This window comes from Saccopteryx bilineata, chromosome 10, assembly GCF_036850765.1.
Source record: "Saccopteryx bilineata isolate mSacBil1 chromosome 10, mSacBil1_pri_phased_curated, whole genome shotgun sequence".
NCBI classification, from domain to species: domain Eukaryota; kingdom Metazoa; phylum Chordata; class Mammalia; order Chiroptera; family Emballonuridae; genus Saccopteryx; species Saccopteryx bilineata.
The window spans coordinates 25,781,203-25,802,634 of record NC_089499.1 but is presented as its reverse complement, the minus strand read 5'-3'; the positions used below and the strand labels follow the sequence as shown (position 1 = coordinate 25,802,634).

The window sequence follows — 21,432 nt, the reverse complement described above, 5'->3', positions numbered from 1 at the left end:
GTGGCCCAAAAAAGGTTGAGGACCACTGAATGGCATTAAATGACACCTCAGTAGAACTCACTATATACAAACAAAAAACTTTCTAATGTCAAAACCTACCATCATGTGTATAGCTTATTAGTAAATGGTTCAAAATAAAAATCATGTTAGGTGAGATAGAAAGAGAGAAAAGAATTAAGCAAATGTGATAAGATGTTAACATTTGAGGACTCTTGGTAAAGGGTGGCTGGGAATTCTTTGAACTAATCTCGCAACTTTTCTGTTATTATGGAATTATTTCAAAAGCAGGAAAAAAATTAAAGATCACAGAGTACCATTAAAATATATATATATATAAACTACCAAAAAAATAAAATAAAATCCAGAGTTGGATTGTAGTTTATGATGAAATGGACCCTGCATGGTTGATGGGCGTCTCAACTATTACAATAATCTGGTTACAATTTGGCAACAGAAAAGGTAGAATTTTACTTAGAATTTGATCCTTAGGAAACAACCAGAGGTGCAACATTGTGTACAAATATAATTCATTATAACCTTACTTAAATAACATTCTACTATTGAAAGCCTAACAGTTAGGGACTGCATCACTGTATGATGGATTACTAAGTAGCCACGCACAGAGTCCTTTTTTCCTATTTATTGACAATGGGAGACGCAAATAATATGCACACTGTTAACCTTAGTTATATTTGAGTGTGTCACCATTTTGCTGTCAACAACTTTCTGATCCCATGAGAAGACGTTCTCTACTTAGGTTGCAGGACAGAAGCACCACTGAGATTCTCTTTCTGAAGGAAGATTATGGTCACTAAGGAGCAGCTGAAAAGCCCAAGGAACTCTTGGAGAGCCACCTTTGACAAATGACACGGGCTTTACAATAAAATACCGAGTTTGCCCAAATGATATATTTTGTTTGACTCTGAAAAAGTTTTCCAGTAGACCAGTTAGTCTCAACACACAAACTACACTGCCGCAGGGTACCTTTCCCCGTCACACCCGACCGTCAGGGAACCATGCCTTACTTTACGAGAACGGGACTCGTGGGTCTTCAAATTTTAAGTACAGATAATCTAATCTTAAAAGTGGAAGGGGAACTAGAGCTGAATCAGGCTCACTTTTCTCAAGTAACTGATAAGGAATTTAAGATCTAGAGAGATTGGGTAACTTGCTTAGTTACTATCCTTAATATATAATAAATTGATTCTACAAATAATAGAAAAATATAAAATCCGCCAAGGGGAATTGGATAATAAATATGAACAAGTGAGTTGCAGATAAATAAATTCAAGTGTGCAATAAACATGAAAAATATTTCATGTCAGCAATAAATGGAAATGTAAGTGTTTTTTTAAACCTATGTAATTTTTCATTTTGCTTAACAAATGACCCCATTCCAAACAAGCAAACACTCTGAAGATGATAGTGAAAACACTTAGGCACCAACAGAGAAAGCTCCTGTCATATCCTTGCAAACATCCCTCCCCTGGTACCTGGGGTGCACTCAACAGTAACGCCTTGTGATATATAAAAAAAAAAAAAAAAAAAGAAAGAAAGAAAAAAGGGAAGAAAAAAAAGAAAAAAAGAAAAAGAAAAATCACAACAGGGCTAACTTGATATCAGATATTAATTTCATAAAGCCAGGTTCAATGCCAACATCATAGATCCTTGTTTTTGGTCTTTCAGGCACATTTAGAGGAGTCTGAGTTCTTAGTTTCCTTTTCAACCAAGGCCAAAAAGCCTCTCATTTTGCTATTTAATATTTTAGGTACTCATATCTTAGAACAAACTCCTTTATGCAGTAACTCATGGTTTTATGCAAAGTGGAGCTTATTATAATGCCATGAATGTTAGCAGAATTCCCCTCAGATTATCTAGGAAGCAGCACTTAATTCCAGATTAATAAAATATATTAAGGCACTTTCTTACTTTCCTCTTTATAAAGCAGTATTTTTCAATGAGTGATTTCATACAGTACCAACTTCAAATTAGGTGAAATAAAGCAATGAGAAAATTTTGGCATGACCCAACTCCATCCTAGCTGAAATTAAATAACCCCAGAAAATAATTTTCCACTTGAGTTAATACACAATATATAACTTTAATAAGCAAGCATCTGAGGGTGGTTCTTATATTTGGAAATGCTGGTTTGCTTGGTTTTAGGGAACTAGATTCAATATTCTTGCTACTGTTCATTTAAAACAATAGTTTTCTTTTCATAAAGGTTAATTGATTTTTCTATATTGCATAACAATAATATTACCTGTAATGTTTCTCAAAGGAGAAACTATGTATATTTGTCCTTTAAATTATGCCCCAAAAGCAAGTGCTTAGTTTTGATTTCTAACAACTTTATTATTATGATTTCCCTTTAGGTTTCTTAAAATAAACACATGGTCCAAGACCACAACAGAAGAGAGAGAAAGAAAGACACTGTTTTACTTCCTCCACAAACAAAGAGTCTAAAGTGGTCATTTTCTCAGCTGAGTCCATTAACATTTACTGAGCGTATGTGTGTATGGAGTCGATTCCTTTTGAAAACAGAACTCCTGTTAGTATCTAGTCTAGGAAGCAAATTCTGGGAAGCAAAAGCTCCCTCCTCCACTGGGAGGCAGCTGGGTTTCCAGCTCAGCCTGCAGGGAAAGCATTTGGCTTTCAAACAATTGTCTAAAAGCTGACTTAGTCCAGAATTGTTCTGGAGAGGGCAGGCTCTGAGTTCTGGAGATCAGCTGGCTTGGTCTTGGGGGTTCTGCTCAACAGTAAGATGGTCTGGACTATCTTGCACTGTAGAATAGGGGTCAGCAAACTATAGTCCTTGAGCCAAAGCTGGCTTGCTACTTGTTTTGTAAATAAAGTTTTATTGAAACACAGCCAAGCCCATTGGCTTTTCATTCTACAATGGCAGAATTGAGTAATATGTAAAGCTAGAGATATTTTCTATCTGGTCCTTTACAAAAAAAGGTGGTGACTCCTGCTCTGTAAGAAGCTGGGATGGATGGTCAGTACTGCACTCTATTTAGAACCAATCTCAAATCAAGAAAGCCATTGAATCACCTACTTTTATACCAAGTTTTACCATGTTCATATGTCTGAGGAGGGCACGGTCTTTGAGACTATATCTTTGGAGGCTTTTCAGGGGTCAAACTGTCATGGAATAAGAGCCACCATTGTGTGGCACTTGATCCCACACTGTCCTTTGTCAGAGGGGGACACGGTCCCTTGGTTCCCAGTACTGCTGTCTGCCATCTGTGCGCTCACACATCGCTGTGGCTGCAGAGACTTACTCCATCACCCCTGGTTGAGATTCCCACTCAGAGTGGCCTGAACACGGAGGCTCAGCTAAGCTTGATCTATGCAAATGTTCCAGTGAATGAGCAGGTTTATGATAGAAAGTGTGAGATTTAATTGGGAATTAATATTGGTCAGGGTGTCAGTGGAGTAGAAATGGGTGTGGGTACAGTGTGGTGGCTGTTAATGAGAAATAAGACGGGAAGGTGATTCTGAGATTCTTATGGGTGGGGGGGGGGAACTCTATCTTGTCGCACCAGGAACTCAACTGTAGATGGGTTAAGAGGCGGGGCAGTGGAGTTGGGAGGTGCAATGTTATGGTCATCGCATATGGCTTGCAAACTTCTAGAAGGTGGAGTGGCAACTTTCAGTGGCTTCAATTTGCCAATTCTACTGGGTAACTGGGGGAATGAATTCTGGGATGAATTGTCCTGTACATTTAGTTTGTCACTGGGTGGGGAGGTGACATAAATAGATTATCAAAAGTGAGGGTATATCCATGACATGTAGAAGTCTGTGGTTACCTGCTCTCCTGCCACAGTAACTGAAAGGGGAGCCATGGGCTCGAGGCGAGGCTGAAGGGTGGATAGCAGAGGTTGTAGACAGAGCACGGTCTGATTCCAGTCAGCAGACATTTTGACTGGCCTGTGAGTTTTTTGTATTTTTACGCCTTTATTGCTTATATTTATAATTGGGGCTATTTTATTGAAAACCTAGATTTCTAACTTTTGAAAATTCAAAATCTCTGGACATTCTGGGATTCATCTCTGCTTGTCAGTGATTGCCTGGAAAGGAGGAACGGCTTCTCAGCGAGCGGGGTTTGTTTTACACCCAATCTGTTTCAGGCATTGGCGTATCTGCCTCGCCCCTGGGGTCTTGAGTTTGCATCGCCCGCTGTTTGTGCTGCACAAAGAGTTCATGCTACTGCAATCGTATGTTCCTTGGGGGTCATTCTGTTGCTCCTCTGCCCCTTGCTAAGTGTCTATCTCACTTTACCTTATGTGATTGAATCATATTTCATTCTGCTCTACTGCTGAATGGAATAAATGGCCCACTTTGGGGAAGACACCTGAACTCTGCGGTCTGAGAGTATGTAGAGCCATTTATTATATTGATCTGAGAGAATGTGAAGAGTGAATGTATTTAGTGTGCAAGGGTGATCTCAGGATGTCTGAAAACCAGCCTTTGACAGTGAATTATCATTTCTTCCCCATCCCGTCTGTGGGGATGACACATCTCATAGCTTCTGAAGGAGACGAAGCATATTTGCAGGGATGTATTCTGGGATGTATTTGCATTTAGTAACACTTGTTGATTTGGAAATTATTGTTGCTAGAACTCTCAGGTTGATTTTCTAGACACGGTGTATTTCTCTTTAAGTGGAACAAAAATGTAGACACACAAAGAAAATATAAGGTCTACCGGAAAGTTCTGTCCGTTTCTATCACAACAAGTTTCGACACGTAAGCACATGTTTATTTGGCGCATGTGTGCCTCTCTATTTTTATCACTTAATGTATACATACTGACGTAGCAAATTAACTAAAACAAAGTTGATTCATGTTAGTCTTATGTGTGAAGCGACAGTGTACCCATGGCTACTGATAAAGTTCATTTACGCCACTGTAATTTTTACGAATTTCAACAAGGAAGAAATGCTACAGAAGCATGTCTGTCGCATCCACCATATTCCCCGGACTTAGCACCCTCCGACTATCACTTGTTTTTATCCTTACAAAATTTTTTGAAGGGCAAAAAGTTCAAAAATGAAGAAGATATCAAACAAGCACTGGTTCAATTTTTCGCATCAAAAAATAAAACATTTTTCAAAAATGGGATTTACAAATTGCCCTCAAGCTGGCAAGAAATCATTAATAATAATGGCAATTATGTTATTTAATAAAGTTTATTGACAGTAAGAAAAATTTGTATTTTGTTTTATTCCAAAAACGGACAGAACTTTCCAGTAGACTATATATAAAAAGTATAGATACCTGTCATACTGTTGGGAGTCATAGGTTAGTAATCATTCTGGACCCCTTTATTCACTGATGTCTCCTACAAAGAAAAAGACAAGAAAAAATATCACAGGTTATAATTTGCATTTTCCATAATGTTTTTATTCCAAACAATATCACATGCATCAACCAGCAGTTTGTTACTCTCAAGTTGGAACCGGGGAAGGTGAAGCGGAGGGGCCATGTGATGGGTGTAAGTCTACAAGATCTCAGGGCTCCTTTTGGAAAGATGTCTTCAGAATAATGTTTTAGCCTGACCAGGCAGTGGTGCAGTGGGTAGAACGTCAAACTGGGATGCAGAGGACCCAGGTTCGAAACCCCAAAGTCGCCAGCTTGAGTGCGGGCTCATCTGGTTTGAGCAAGGCTCACCAGCTTGAGCCCAAGGTCGCTGGCTTGAGCAAGGGGTCACTCGGTCTGCTGTAGCCCCCGGTCATGGCACATATGAGAAAGCAATCAATGAGCAACTAATGTGCCGCAACAAAGAATTGATGTTTCTCATCTCTCTCCCTTCCTGTCAGTCTGTCCCTATCTGTCTCTCTCTCTGTCTCTCTCTGTCCTTGTCACACAAAAAAAAGAAGAATATTTTACTCAAGATCACATATCTATTTTCAAGTTTGAAAGAAAGCTGCCAGCACCATGACTTGCTGTTTTTCCCGACAGTTGCTATGATGGGTTTACGTCTTCAATCTGGATCTTTGCCTGGCCTGAGAGCTTGTTAGAAACCAAAATCGGGGCTCCAGAAACTTGGTTCGAGCTGGGCCAACCACAGTGCTCACAGTGCTCCACCTTTGGCCAAACTGGTTCAAGACCAGAGTTGGGCTGATAAGATGCCTTTTTTTTTTTTTTTTCATTTTTCTGAAGCTGGAAACGGGGAGAGACAGTCAGACAGACTCCCGCATGCGCCCGACCGGGATCCACCTGGCACGCCCACCAGGGGGCAACGCTCTGCCCACCAGGGGGCGATGCTCTGCCCCTCCGGGGCATTGCTCTGTCATGACCAGAGCCACTCTAGCACCTGGGGCAGAGGCCAAGGAGCCATCCCCAGCGCCCGGGCCATCCTTGCTCTAATGGAGCCTCGCTGCGGGAGGGGAAGAGAGAGACAGAGAGGAAGACGAGGGGGAGGGGTGGAGAAGCAGATGGGCGCTTCTCCTGTGTGCCCTGGCCGGGAATCGTACCCGGGACCCCTGAACGCCAGGCCGACGCTCTACCACTGAGCCAACCGGCCAGGGCCTAAGATGCCTTTTTAGAATGTTTGGAGAGAGGAACAAAGTGAGAGGAAGGGAGGGAGAGAGAGTGGTGGGGAGAAGTTTATTAGTATCATGTCTCTCCCAGGCACATGGGAAAAGGCTGCCTGAAGGTGACAGCAAGGGTGGCTCTGACACCCAGACAACCCGACTTTCAGTTCTCCCCGATGCCAGGCGGTGGCCCTCCTGTCCCGGGAGGGTTCTGTTCTGCCCCTCAGCCCATCCTGAACCAAACAGCCTCCATTTTTACAAGCTGGCTCCAGGCAGGTTTCTGCCACTTGCAACCAAAACAATCCTGACTGATATGCCGACATTAAAATACAACATGAAGACGAAGGTGTCGGAATAGTTTTGTGTCCTTTTTATCCTTGAAAAGAAGGAGCTGCAAAATTCCAGTTATGTCCTTGCAACCCCATCATTTTAAAAGTATCTCTGGTGTCAAAACCTCAACTGAACTGGCACAGGTACTACAGCAAGGAGTTACGTGTGAACCAGAAAGACTCCAGAAACAGGAAAATCTCATGAAGGCTCTAAAAACATTGTTATCACCACAAAATTTACTTTCGATTTTCCTATTTAGTACTGTTTCCTTCCATGAGAGTACTATATAGTGCTATTTAGTACTCTAGTACTTAGTATTACTACACTACTACCATTGCTATAGCATTAATAGTATATTAGTATTACTCTAATACTCTTGCTCTACTTTTACCATTAGTATAGAATTAGTAGTATATTAGTATTACTGTTACTAGAGTACCTTAGTATTTAGTAGTATTTAGTGCTATTTTCTTTCAATGAGCTCTAAAGTTTTAAAATGCAATTCCAGGAACGCTTCTAACAATCCTGCAGTCAGCAGGCGCCAGGATCTTGCTTCCTGGTGGTCCTTTAACACACAGCGTGGCGTCAGCGGAGTGCTCTGTGCTGAGGAGGGGAACCAGGAGAGGTCCTCCTCAGAGCCATAGCTGGGTCAGGGCTCACCAGCCAGCCATGGGGCCAACAGAGAAAACAAAATCCAAAGAGCTTCAAACTAAAGAAAGTTTAGCTTTTTTATTTGTCAGGAAGGGCAATAAATACAGCAAAGAGCTTCACTGGGTAGGTCAGTGAGGAGGAGGGTTGGTGGTGATGTGTTATAATGGGCCGGGGTGGGGGGAGGGGGATTGGCAATGAACTCTGTCCAGGAAGGGCGAGCCACAGGTCTGTGTATCATTTGATAGAACAGGTCCCATTGCTTACTGTGCAGGGAGGTCTTCAGCTAGATCCAGGGAGGGTCTCTGCACCAGGCCCTTCAGCCCTTCAAAGTTGATGGTCCTTTAACAGCTTCAGTGTTTCAGTACCAATGACCTTGAGGAGGGGCATGCCATTCAGTTTAGTCTCCTAGGCAAGTCCTCCTGAAACGCAACATATCCCTTTTACACGGGTCATTTATTTGGTCAGTGGGAGGCCTTGATGGAGGGCCTACTCTGTTCAGCCGCTGCTGTTGGCTTTGTCTGGAGATAGCACTCTAGTCTGTCCACCGGGGGCTTCCAATCTCACAGAGGGAGAGAGCCACACTAAAGAAACAAATGCCAAAATGTATATAGGTTTCTTCTTATGTGTCTCATCAGAGCAGATTGGGACACATAGGCAGGAGAGGTCATTTCTACTTGGGGCTATCTGGAAAGGCTTCTTGGTGGAGGTGACCCCAGACCTGAAGGCTCCTCTCACTAGGCCCTCCCCTTGTCATGATGTTCCGCTTTACTCGTCCCCCCTGTGCTCCTGAGGCTCACGGGCCACTCTGCAAGAAGGAGCCTTGTACAGAGAAACTGGGAGACTCCTTTACTGTGTGCAGCTCTGAAGCAGGGGAGCAATATGACCTGATTTAAAGTTTTAAAGCTTCACAGCGGCTGTGGAGTGAAAGCAGACGGGTCAGGGGCTAGAGCAGGTATAGGGGAGAGGGGAAGGTGGCCAGAACTCCTGTGGTGAGCAGAGGCGGAAGGAGTCAAGTGACATTTAGGAGGGAGAAACACTAAGACGTGATGAATGTGATAGGCACATTTAATATCGGAATGAACACCAGGGATGCAAATAGGTTAAGACCACAGGCTTTTAGCCCTCAAGGGATTTATAATTCATTTTACAAGCTGGCAGAAAAGGCAGGGCCTATTGGCAAGGAGCAGTTAAAAATATAAGCCCCAGCTGCCTTGGGCCAAGGGGGCGGGGCGGAGAAACTCTCAGGGCTGAGCCTTCCTCTGGGATGGAAGGTGTGGTTCATGGACAACACAAGAGCAAAAGGGACAGCTGCTTGGCACAGGATACAGTATAGGATTTGGGGTGGGGAGGGGCAGGAAGTGGGTAAGAATGAAGCTGCAAATGTTATTTGGGGCCAGATGGTGAAAGGTCTTGAAAGGTTTGCTATAAAAGTCGGAAATGGGGAGCCACAGAAGGTCCTTAAGGGCATGACCCTATTTGAGAAAGATCACTCTGCCACAGTGCGCAGAGTGACACAGTCCTGAGGAGGACTCCTCAGGACACTGACCTTTCTGGTGACACCTCTATATGGGATCATGGCTGTTTCCCTGGCTATGTGTTCAAGGATGCAAAGTTAGATAGATGAGGACCTGAGAGAGAACACCCTTTACTCCATCTTGTAAAGCCCCAGTGCACTTGCCCTAACTGCATGCCTGTCTTCCCCTTGTGTTTCCTTTTCCCCAACAGAAACAATGACACTTGAAGGGACAACTGTAAAAATGACCCTTTAAAAATCTTTCCATATCAACCTAGTGAGTCATTGCTTATATAATCTGTACATAATTAAAATGAACTCCCCCCCCCCATGTCTCTACATGCGCCTTTTCTGAAGAAGGTGTTCGTAGTCTCTTCAGGGTCACCTTCTTTAGTCTGCTTTTCTTTGGCTGTCTCAGGAGAAAGAGTACTGGAGCATTGTGCAGCCCGAAGTGTCAGCATGGTGAGACATGCAGGATTTATCTGTTTACACTTCAGCAGCTGCTTCGTAGGCAGCCCAAGGAAGCCATGTGTGGGCTGGGGGGTGTGGGGCCTATCTCTCACAGGCAAATCTCTTGGTTCAGTTTAAAGGGTCAGATGCTCAGGTGTTAGGCTATAATAGACTCTAAGTTGAGACCATTAACAACAGCAGGAAGGCTCTCAGAAGAGGACAGACCCACCTTCTCACTTGGCATTAAGCAAATGTAGATGCTCTACGCTTCTCAGCTCAGTAGGCGGGCCATTTTGGACAGGTTGCTTAAGTCTCTGAGCCTCATTGGTAAAGTGAGATCACAGCTCCCACCATTGAGGCTACGATGAGGACCAAGGGAATCTGAAGATGCTTTGTATGTTTAAAAGTAGGATCCCAATGTAAGTAATTGGAAGACTTCTTCATTATTATAGTCACACTTATTATGATCTATTCATCTCCTGGCCAGCCCCAATCATTCCTAAGGTGTGGGATCTATGATCTGGTCTCTACTTTGAAGTGCTCTGAGGTGGTTTGTAGACTCCAAACAGCACAGAAGCCCACCTTCCCCAACTTCATCGTCACCAAGACAAAATGGAGGTGGAATTGCTCTCTTCTCCTCTGCCATTCTCTTCTTCCAAGACTGAATTTTACCTTTTATGATCTTTCCCCCTTTCAAGGTTACCTTTCATGTTTATTTAAATCTATCTTGAGGGGCAAGGAAGGCTGGGCACACAAACAAATTTGTACCCAATTTTATAGCACCCCTAATGCAGCCTAGTTGTCCTTCCTTGAGGGTTCTAATAGTAAATCTTGGATCCAATAAAGTGAATACACAGTGGGTAGATTTCTGATGCTCGTACTAACTTGAGAACACAAACAGAAAAGAAGAGAGGCAAGGTGTTTTCATACCACCCTATGACCCACCTTTTCCACTTGGTAAAACAAACTCTGTTGGGGAGTATAGTATAAAAAAAAGAAGTCAGAGAGAAAAACAAATGACAAGGCAGCAGAGGCAGACTGGGGGTGGGGCTGTCTAGAAAGGAACATAAGACTCTTCCATGTGTTAATTCATAATCACATGGAAAACCAGTAGGAGCTCTGCCCTGTGCTGTGGCTCCAGTGTTAGACCTAGTGGGTCATCTCACAGAGCAGAAGGCAGGGCTGAACCCCTGTAATGAGTGTGGTGGGGAACTAGGGAGGGCCCCACAGGGGAGACGTCAGCAAATGACTATTGAATGGCAAAGCTATAATTTGCATTTCAGAGTTGTGGCGGCAGTCACTGTAACCGGTTTGCTTTGAGAGAGCGAGACAATACAACCAGGACCTGTGGTTGAATCTGAGCTTCGTTTGCTGTGGCTGAGTATTTTGTTCTTGGCAAAATGATTCATCTCTACTTCCACCCCACTGAGCCTTTCAGTTCCAGTTCAGCAGTCTCATTACAAGGCTCATTCCTACGCTTCAGCTTAACCCATGTTCATGCCAAACTACTTGTCCCCTTCTCTCCTTCTTCCCTTCTCTTTTTTCTTCTCTCTTTCAGGCAAAGTCACCATGGCATGGAAACACAGGGGATGTTAAGAGCCAAGAGTTGCATTTGCAGAGTAGGTATAAATTCACTCACGCTAAAGGGGACTGCATGAACGCAATAGGACAGGCGCACTTGACCCACGGTACAGTTCTGCCATCCTTGTGTGCAGGATTCTAGAGCGTTTCTGCTCTGAAGGTGAGGTCAGCAGTGGTGGGAGCGAGGCTCTGGGGGTCAGAGCGGGGTGTAAAACAAACAAAAAAGCCCCCCCCCACCACGTGACTCTGAAACAGTCTGCTTCATCTAATTTATTTTCACACTGAGTGAAACTTGGAACATTTTTCAGCCACATAATATAGTGATAGAAGAGTCAAGAAAAAAAAACCAGCCAGTAAAACTTTTATGAGGTCAACTCTCAAAGAATCAACTTGGGCTACCTGCTCTGTTTAGAGCCCATTTTCCTTGTCACTGCCTTTCTCTACAGGTGGACTATCAGCTCCGAATGCTTCTAAGAAACGGAAGTCAGTCTCTTAAAAGGAAGCAGACGGGTGGTTAGAGGAACCGTGTAACACAGCAGGAGAAACAACTTCAACAGATGCTCTGTTGGCCAAAGCCAGCCGTTCAAACTGACTCTACTGACACCTGGTGGAGAGTAGGATAGCTTTCCTGTGCCAAAGAAAATTGTGTGTGTGTGTGTGTGTGCTTGCATGCGTGCGCCTGTGTGTGTGTGTGTGTGTGTATGCTTGCATGCGCGCGCCTGTGTGTGTGTGTGTGTGTGTGTGTATGCTTGCATGCGCGCGCCTGTGTGTGTGTGTGTGTGTGCACGCACGCTGAAGGGTCTGGAAACACATTCATCATGTCAGGAGAGTTAAATAAGTCCTGAGGAATGAGGGTACCCCACAGAACCACCAGATGCCTGAATATATCATTGTGGTTAGGTGACTCACGGAGACATGTGCATAAAAAACAACAAAGAATGTGAAAATGAAACACTAGGAGTAAAGCAAATAATTTATTATTGATTTCCTCAAAGTGTTTGGTGATGAATGAGACAACAACAAACAAGAACCCACTTGAAACAAGAACACCCCCACCCCCTGCCCCTGGACCGCTTTATAAGGAAAGACTCAAGCACTTGCCCACTGGACAGGGCGTGTGCATCCCAGGGTGCCCGCCTCGCCCCCACTGAGACTGAGTGAGGCTGAGCTGACGCTTGGCCGCCTCTGGGATCCGCAGTGAGCTCCCTGCAGATTTCTAACTCTGGGATACGAAGAAAAATCTTCCTAAGGAGGTGTTAGGAAGACGGCTCTGCCCCTGAAATTCCGTGGAGATAAAAATAGAAATTCTCCTGATCAATATAGTTATAATTGTTTGTGACTTAAATGTCAAGTGGTGGGCGGGGGCGGGCGGCTACATGGCAAAGTCCCGCAGAAATCTCCTTCGTAACTTCACACAGTCTCCATTTCCCCTTCGTTGGCTTCGTGTTCTGTGTGGCGTAATGAAGGTCCCTTTGGCGGACTGCATTGGCAGGTTTCTATGGTTTTCTGGGAGGTGTCGTGTACATACCGCAGTGCACACACAGCCTGGATTCTGTCTTTCAATAATCTGTCTTAAAGGTGATTTTCAGGAATGCACTGGAGCAATTATTAACTCAAATTTGTAAGAATTAATTCATGAGGTTTAGGCCATAAAGAAAGGGCTGGGGCACCAAATAAGAATGTAGGTTGTTACTTAAAAAAAAAAAAAAATTAAAGGCACCATAGCTAAGGATGAGTTAGAGAGCAGAGCTGGGTAGATCTAGTTAGGGAGGTTAAGAAAGAAAAGAAACTCATAAAAGATTCATGTAACTACAGTTTTCTTACAGTTGTTTTTTTTTTTTTTTTTTTTTTACCTCTGACATTTAAGTTAAATTTAGAATGTATATTTCCTTAAATGTGCTGCCTCATTTCTGACCAGAAAGTATACAGTCAAAATATCCCTCCTCCTGGAGTTTGTGAATTTAGAATACTGAGATTGCCGGCTTCCTCAGTTCACGGTACCTTTAGTAGTTCAGTGATTCTTTCACAGTGACCCCAGGTCAAAAGAAATACTTAAGCATTCTATTTATTAGGCAATTAGGCCCAAACAGCCACATAGCAGTGATCTGTGTGGTGACGGATGGCTGTTGCTGCGTTTCCCTCAAAGATGAAAGGCATTCTATTGTGTTTCTCTGAGTTTGCTGGGACACTCCCCGAGTGCCCTGGTACAGAGTTTGGGAACCATGGCTGTAGCAGTCTTGGGAATCAGTGAAAAGTTCAAGGGTGTGGTTTACATGATCTCATTTCACCCCTCACTCTTTGGGAGACCAGGGCCACATAATTTGACCTTTTCACTTCATACAACAAACTGAGTCAGCCTGGCTTACTACACAGGGAGTCGAGACTAAAAGAATCAGACACGGACGCTATTGCAGGATAGAAGCCAGTCTTTGGAATAATTAAGCCTTGACCACCATTAAGAAGTGCTTTCAGAGCCACCCCTCCCCCCCCCCCCCACCATATAGAGAGGTTGCAATGAAGTCTCCAAAAAGTAAAAGAACACAGCCCTTGCACCATCTAAGTAAGGGATGCAGTAAGTCACATTATCACTGGGAATAACTGGAGGGCTAAAGGTAGTCAGTCAAAAAGTTGGCCTGATACTAATATCTTAGGTGAAATTTCTGACAAATGAGCATGAAATGTTTAATATGCCAGAATACTTGTATGAGCAGATATAAAAAGAATGCCTGCTTCTCCATCTTGTTCTGTTTCTGATTTATAAGTAGCAGGGAAGCTACACATAAACTAAACCAGTGGTCTCACACTTGGGCAAGCACCTGGAGGGCGTGTTAAAGCAGATTGCTGGACTCCACCCCCAGAAATTCTGATTTCACCTGCCTGGGGGCGAGGGTGGGTGGGTCTGAGTGTCTGTATTTCTAGCAAGTTCCAGGTGATCTGACTATATACTCTCCAGGAATCACATGTTGGGAGCCACAGCCTAAACCACTTGGGGGCACGTTAGAGGAACCGGGGTGTCATCTTGGTGGGCTACACCTGCTGCTGGGCAGGCACCCGCACTTCTCCTCGACAAGGCACAGTCTGGTCTAGAGCGTTACCGGTGGAGAGGTGCTTCCCAAGCCACCAGGCTCCGTGGGTGAACAGTTGATAGTCAAGTCCTGTCGTGAGAAAGTGACAACGTGACACAAGATGAGCAGGAGTTTATGTGTAGCTTTCAAAGAGGCTGACTTTGCACTCTGTGAACTTATACGTTCGGGGCACAGTCATGGAAGCTGTAGAAAGAGTGGTTCTATTAATAAATTCACAGGAGAGGGTTCCCGGCAGAATCAGCAGAGGAGACTTGCTCCCCATCTCTAGGGCTGGGCTCAGGCATGTGCCCCTAGAAAAGGCCTCCCAGCTGATGCCATTGAGAACGTGCTCATGAGAGAAGCTCTTCGGAGTGAGCCTGTGTGTGGGGATAGGTCACCCTGCTGTCACTCTCTTGCCTGCTGCCACGAGTGCACGTGCGTGCTCACAGGTTTGGATTCACTGCTATATTTTGTACTGTTTGACTTCTCCAGGCCTGCGGGGAAGTTTCTTCCCCTACCTCTCACATTCCTTCTTTGGCTGGTGGCAAAATCATGGCCAGTGTAGTTCATCCAAAGCGCACTGTGAACTACAAACCATTAGACGTGCACGGGAGAACGCATCTAAAAAGCGGCATCTTCACGGTACCAACACGTCAGTTGCAGCTTACCAGAGGACTTACGCAGCCAACTCACACTCAGCCTCTTCTCCTGCCCCATGTCCTCATTTTCTCAACGTGTGGCCCCAGATCAGCAGCATCAGACCTGGGAACTCTGTAGAAATGCAGATGCTCAGGTTCAGCCCAGACCCACGGAACCAGAAGCTCTGTGGGTGGGGCGCAGCAGTCTGGGTTTTAACAAGCCTTCCAGGTGATGATTCCGACGCGTGCTGGAGCTCCACAACTAGTGATTTATAGTATCTCTGCACTTCTTTGCTCACTGCCACGGATTAGAAGGTCTTCCAAAGGTAGGGACCCCTCCTTTCCTCTCCGCACTAGCTGGCCCAGTGATCAGCACATGGATGGCGCTCGGGGAGACATTCGTTAGTCACGGAAGCGAGGGCAGCTCGACTTCCCGATCACGAGGGTGAATAAACACTCCCGCAGCGCTGCCATCTCTGCGTTCTAAATCATCTCCCTTCTTAGGGGCTGTATTTTCCATATTTACAAATCAGCTTTCCCCGAAACCCTCTCCAAGATTTTTACATTCCTTTGAGCCCAGGAAGCCAAAAACAAGATGCAATGTTTTAGCCAGTGTCTGCTTCCTGCTGGGAGAAAGGACTTTTCTGCATGATTTTTTTTATTTTTATTTTTGGTAGGCATTAAACATATTTTATTGATATTTTCCCTGGTTTGCACTTATTTACCAAAACTCATATTCCTTATTTCACCACCCTGAACATTTATCCGGCACACACCCAACATCATGATTTTTCCCCAACAATAGACTGAGATTGCTGATTCATGTTCGGCTCGCGGCTCCAAGCATCTTTTTTTTTTTTTTTTTCTGCTGTCCTTGTGCCCATGCAACACAATGATGTTCTATTCATCCCTCTGAATCAGAAATGCCAACAGCTCAGATATGCAACCGAAGGGTCCCCCCTCTTTTTGGTTTATTTAAAGCCTTCCCATGAATAACATATTTGGAAATACTATACGGTGTCCACTTTGAGCCATTTGGCTTGGGCAAGGATGGTTGGACCTTATCCTTTGATCGGTATATCCTTGCACAATGCTCGACACGTTGTGACTATAACTCTTAAAAAAGGTGGGTTTGAATGAACCACACACCCACGTCCAGCCTTATCCTTTTATTCTGTCCATGGTATATTACACCAGTTCTCTGTGTGTCCGGTGCAGGGAGAAAGCCCGGCGCTCCCATTCAGAGGCTCAAGTTTGGATCCAGCCAAAAAAATGGGACTGAGCTCCACCAGGTGTGTTCAGCGGTCCAGGTGGGCTCTATCCTGGCTGGAACACTGTCTGCAGTGCCAATTCTGGCCTCGCTGTAGCAGTGAGATCTCTGGTCGCCTCAAAACAGCCTTGCCAACGAGCTCTGCCAATAAGCAGCCGGGGCCAGCTGTAGGTTTTGTTTCCCAGCTGCTAAGTCAAACCGGTGGGACGGCTGAGTGCTCCGAAAACTCTCATGGTCAACCTGAGCTGCACATACAAATTGCCTGGGCAGCTTTGCAAAGTCTCAGTGCCCAGGCTGCACCCCAAAGCAATTAGTGTTTTGTAGCTCAGGCCTCAGTTTTGTACAGCTGCCCAGGAGATTCCGTTATGCAGCCAAGGCTGAGAACCACTGCCCTAAAGTGACCTCTCCGATGGTATCTGGGCCGTCTCCCTATTCTGCGCTGGCTCCCTCCTGATCTCTTCTCACGTGGCGGTCAGAGTGGTCCTCTGAGAATATAATTCAGTGCATGGCAGCCGCTGCTGCAAACCTCCCCGTGGCTCCTACGATCTGCCCCACTGGCCTCTCTGTTGTGATCTTTTGCTCCTCACCCCATTTCAGCTTCACCAGCCTCCTTACTATTCCTCCAACATGTCATCCATGTCCCCACCACCAGAGGACCTTTGAAATGCTATTGTCCTGGAAATGCTTCTCTCCAGACACCTGCTCGGGTCTCTCCCTCTCCTCCATAAGACCTGCAAACCTTAACTTCTTGGGGATGCCCACCTTGACCACCCCAATACCTGCTGGAGCTGCCCTCCCCTGTGTACCAGCCTTCCCAATGCCCCTTATCCTGCTCTACGCTTTTTTGCCCCCACATTACGTAGCATCTTTTAACCCACCGCCCAGTTTACTTCTGGTTTTGTTGTCGCTGCTTATTGTTTTGTCTCCCTCTGCTCGGAGGGCGGCTCCTTGAGGTCAGGAGTCTATAGCTTGCTCACCATCCATGCAAGTGCTCAGCCCTGTGTGGCATGTGGCAGCCCTTCGTAAACACTTGTTAAACAAATAACAATGGTCACTTCTGGAGGTGGTGGTAAAAGATACCGGCTGAATGGGGGAGGGAAAGCTCAGTGATGCATGAAGAACATACATTGTCTCAAAAGTGATGGCGATTGTGGGAATACTGATCATTTGATTATAAATCAAGAGCTGGGCTTGCCAGGCAATGTCTTGGTTAAAAAACAAATCACTCTTATAGAGAGATAAGGTGAATTAGTGGCTATCAAGGGCTGGGCAGTATAAATGAGTGTGGTGAGGGATACATGCAGGGACAGGGACAATGTATTATATAAGGACTCTTTTATTTATCTTATTCAGTAAGAGGAGGGGAGGGAGAGGCAGACTCTTGCATATGCTCGAACTGGGATTGACCTGGTAAGCCCACTAGGAGGTGATGCCCTGCCCATCTGCTGCCGTTACTCTGTTGCAACTGGAGCCATGTTTTAGTGCCTGAGATGGAGGCCATGGAGCCATTCTCAGTACTTGGGGCTAGTTTGTTCTAATCGAGCCCTGGCTACAGGAGGGGAGGAGAGAGAGAGAAGCAAGAGGGGGAAGGGTAGAGAAATGAATGGGCGCTTCTCCTGTAACCCCTGACTGGAAATCAAACCGGGGATATCTACATGCCAGGTCAATGCTCTACCACTGAGCCAACCAGTCAGGGCCAGGGCTCTTTTTGGGGTGATGAAAATGGCCTAAAATGAGGTCATGGTAATAGCTATGGAACTCTGGAAATAAACTAAATCCAGGAATTGTTCACTTCAATGAGTGAACTTTGTTATGTAAATGATGTCTCAGTAAAACTTTTAAATATGCATACTTAAACTTGAAGCATCATACAGAGTGTTAAATCTAAAGCTGAAAAAAAACCAAGGCCACTGACATTTCTTATCAGGCGTGTGGGTTTCCTCTGGCTTAGGTTTGGAATTAGAGGTAAGAGGGCCTTTCTTAGTCTTTATTTATTGCCAGAAACATCTATTAGTTAATAAAGAAATGTAACTTAAAATTTATGACCAAGGCTTAACTCAAAAGTGATTTATTTGGATTATCTGGCTTTCTCTTAATAATTTCCACATCTTCCCAAATGCTGACCTTTTCCAGGACTAGTAGTTTTGGAAAACAAGTAGTCACTTTGTATGAGACCAAGCTTGGTATAGATTTGACCCTTTTGAACTTACAATACCAAGAAGAACTTCAGCCATGTTTACACAAACATCTACTGATGACCCACTGTCCTGCACATCACAGAGTTCCATTTGTCTGCAGCTGTGACCTGAGATGCTGCTTGACTAGCAGCCCTGGAAACCTTCCTCTAACTCTCTGATGTTGTGATTATCTAGTAACATGCATGGAACATGATGGATAGCAACAAGTCAATGAAGACCATTCTCCCTCCTCCAGGAGATCAACAGCACAGCCTGGTAGGCTGTGAAGTGGGAAAACCTTCTTTCTACTCTTCTGCTTGTTTCTCTGCCCACAATCTTGACATGTGCTTGCTTAAGCACAGGGGGTCTGGCTGAATGAAAGTCAGAAGGCTACCAGAGTCCTGGCTTCCATATTCTCACTGGGGAACCCCTCCGACGTGAACAATGCTGTGATATAGAAAGACTCTTGGGGACTGCTACGATATCTCCAGAGAATTTCCAAGGAGGCCATAGCCACCATGTCATCAATAACCTGACCATTTGAAGGAACAAACACTTTGAGTTGTTCCCTACTCATTGATGAAACAGAGGATTAGAGGGACCAAGAAACTTGCACCTTGTCCCCCAGCTGGTGAGAGGAGGAGTTTGAATGCCAACCAAAAACCAGTGTGCTCAACTGCTGAACCATATGCTACCACCCACTATGTGTGCGTCAGTCAGGGAGTGCCATGTTGGGCACAAAGTGATTAAGCTCTACTCCCTCCCTTCTGGCAAGCACTGCCTGGTAGAGATGACAGAATGAACATAGCAATTCTAATTAGAGGAGGTTGTATTTGGTACTTGATCTGAAGTGCAGAGGGCCATGGGAGTGTGTGGGAAGGAAAGGGTAGCTAAAAATACAGCAACTACAAAACAGATGCTCCACAAATCATCGCACCATCCCTGCCCCAGGGGTCATGCCGATGTTCCTGGCCAAGATCCATCTGTGAACTGAAGGTCTTTCAGAATGTGGGTTGTGTGAAATGTAGGTGACTGGGCTGACATCATTCTCATCATGCCATCTGTATGCTTGGACAGAATATCAACCTTGGCTTATTTTAATACCATGAATAGATTTGTCCTGAAAGAAGAAGACAGTTTGTCCCTTACAGAGATGTGATGAGGATTAAATGAGTTCATACAAGACGAGTGCTCAGGGAGTTGCTCAGTAAATGTGAGTTGTCGAGACAACACCAAGCCTAGACTCAACCAGCCCTACAAACAACACACTCAAACTCACAGACATAATGAGAAGACAGAGAAGTGCAATCCAAATGAAACCACAAGAGAAACCTCCAGAAAAGGAACGGAGTGATATGAAAATAACCAAACTACTGGATGTAGAGTTTAAAATAATGATTGTTAGGATGCTTAGGGATCTTACAACAACAATGGATGGTCATTATGAACACCTAAATAAAGAGATACCAAGTATAAAAAAGGACATTGAAATATTAAAAAAGAATCAGTCGGAGGTGGACAAATACAATAATACAATATCAGAAATGAAGACCACAATGGAAGGCATTAAAAGCAGGATGGATGAAGCTGAGGATCGAATCAGCGAGTTGGAGGACAAGATGAACAAAGGCATGGAAGCAGAGCAGAAAAAAAAAAAGATACTCAAAAAGTCTGAATAAACTCTAAGAGAGCTCTGTGACAATATGAAGAGAAATAACATCTGCATCATAGGGGTTCCTGAAGAAGAAGAGAAAGAACAAGGGATAGAAACTTTATTCAACCAAATCATAGCTGAAAACTTCTCTAAATTGATGCAAAGAAGAGTCTCACAAGTTCAAGAAGCACAGAGAACTCCATTAAAGAGAAACCCAAAGAAACCTATACCAAGACACATCATAATTCAACTACCAAAGCTAAGCGATAAAGAGAAAATATTAAAAGCTGCTAGAGAAAAAAAGGCTATCACCTACAAAGGAGCCCCCATAAGGATGAAATTCGACTTCTCAACAGAAACACTTGAGGCCAGAAGGGAATGGCAAGAACTATTCAAAGTAATGCAGAACAAGAGCCTACAACCAAGACTACTTTATCCAGCAAGGCTATCTTTTAAAATTGAAGGAGAAATAAAAAGCTTCCCAGACAAAAAAAAATACTCAAGGAATTCATTACAACCAAATCAATGCTGCAGGAAATGTTAAGGGGCCTGTTGTAAACAGATCAAAGTGGGAAAAGAATATAGCAAAAGAGGAATACAGCTTTAAAGAATAAAATGGCAATAAACAACTACATATCAATAATAGCCTTATGTAAATGGATTAAATGATCCAATCAAAAGACGTAGGGTAACTGCTTGGAAAAGAAAACAGGACCCGTACATATGCTGTCTATAAGACACACATCTTAAAACAAAAGATGCACATAGAGTGAAGATAAAAGAATGGAAAAAAAAATATTTCATGCCAATGGAAATGAAAAAAAAGCTGGTGTAGCAATACTTATATCAGACAAAATGAACTTTAAAACCAAGGCTATAGTAAGAGATCAAGAAGGTCACTACATAATGATAAAAGGAGCAATCCAACAGGAAGATATAACCATCATAAATATCTATGCACCTAATATAGGAGCACCTAAATATATAAAGCAGACTTTGATGGATATAAAGGGTGAGATCAACAGCAATACTATAATAGTAGGAGATTTCAATACCCCACTAACATCACTAGATAGATCCTCAAGAAAGAAAATTAACAAAGAAACAGCAGACTTAAAGGACACACTAGATCAACTTGATTAAATAGATATCTTTAGAACCTTTCACCCTAAGGCAGCAGAAAATACATTCTTTTCAAGTGCTCATGGTACATTCTCTAGGATAGACCACATGTTAAGACACAAAAGCAGTCTCAACAAATTTCAGAAGATTGAAATCATATCAAGCATTTTCTCTGATCACAATGTCATGAAACTAGAAATCAACCATAACAGAAAAACTGAAAAATACTCAAACACATGAAAACTAAATAGCATGTTATTAAATAACAAATGGGTTAACAATGATATAAAAGAAGAAATAAAAAAAATCCTAGAAACGAATGATAATGAACATACAACAACTCAAAATTTATGGGACACAGCAAAAGCAGTCCTGAGAGAGAAGTTCATAGCATTACAGGCATTCCTTAAGAATCTTGAAAAAGCTCAAATAAACAACCT

The 21,432-nt window shown here is 43.8% G+C and overlaps 1 protein-coding gene across 12 annotated transcripts in view; it reads right to left on the bottom strand.

Annotated features, from left to right (window-relative positions):
- Positions 1-21,432, bottom strand: part of THRB (thyroid hormone receptor beta) — a 392,197-nt gene that overhangs the window by 105,138 nt on the left and 265,627 nt on the right. For all 12 annotated transcript variants that reach the window (XM_066245972.1, XM_066245976.1, XM_066245969.1 and 9 more), the window contains one exon: positions 5,283-5,346. In XM_066245972.1, the coding sequence (XP_066102069.1) occupies positions 5,283-5,304 (22 nt within the window). In that variant the 5' untranslated portion in view covers positions 5,305-5,346. The remainder of the gene's footprint in view (positions 1-5,282; positions 5,347-21,432) is intronic.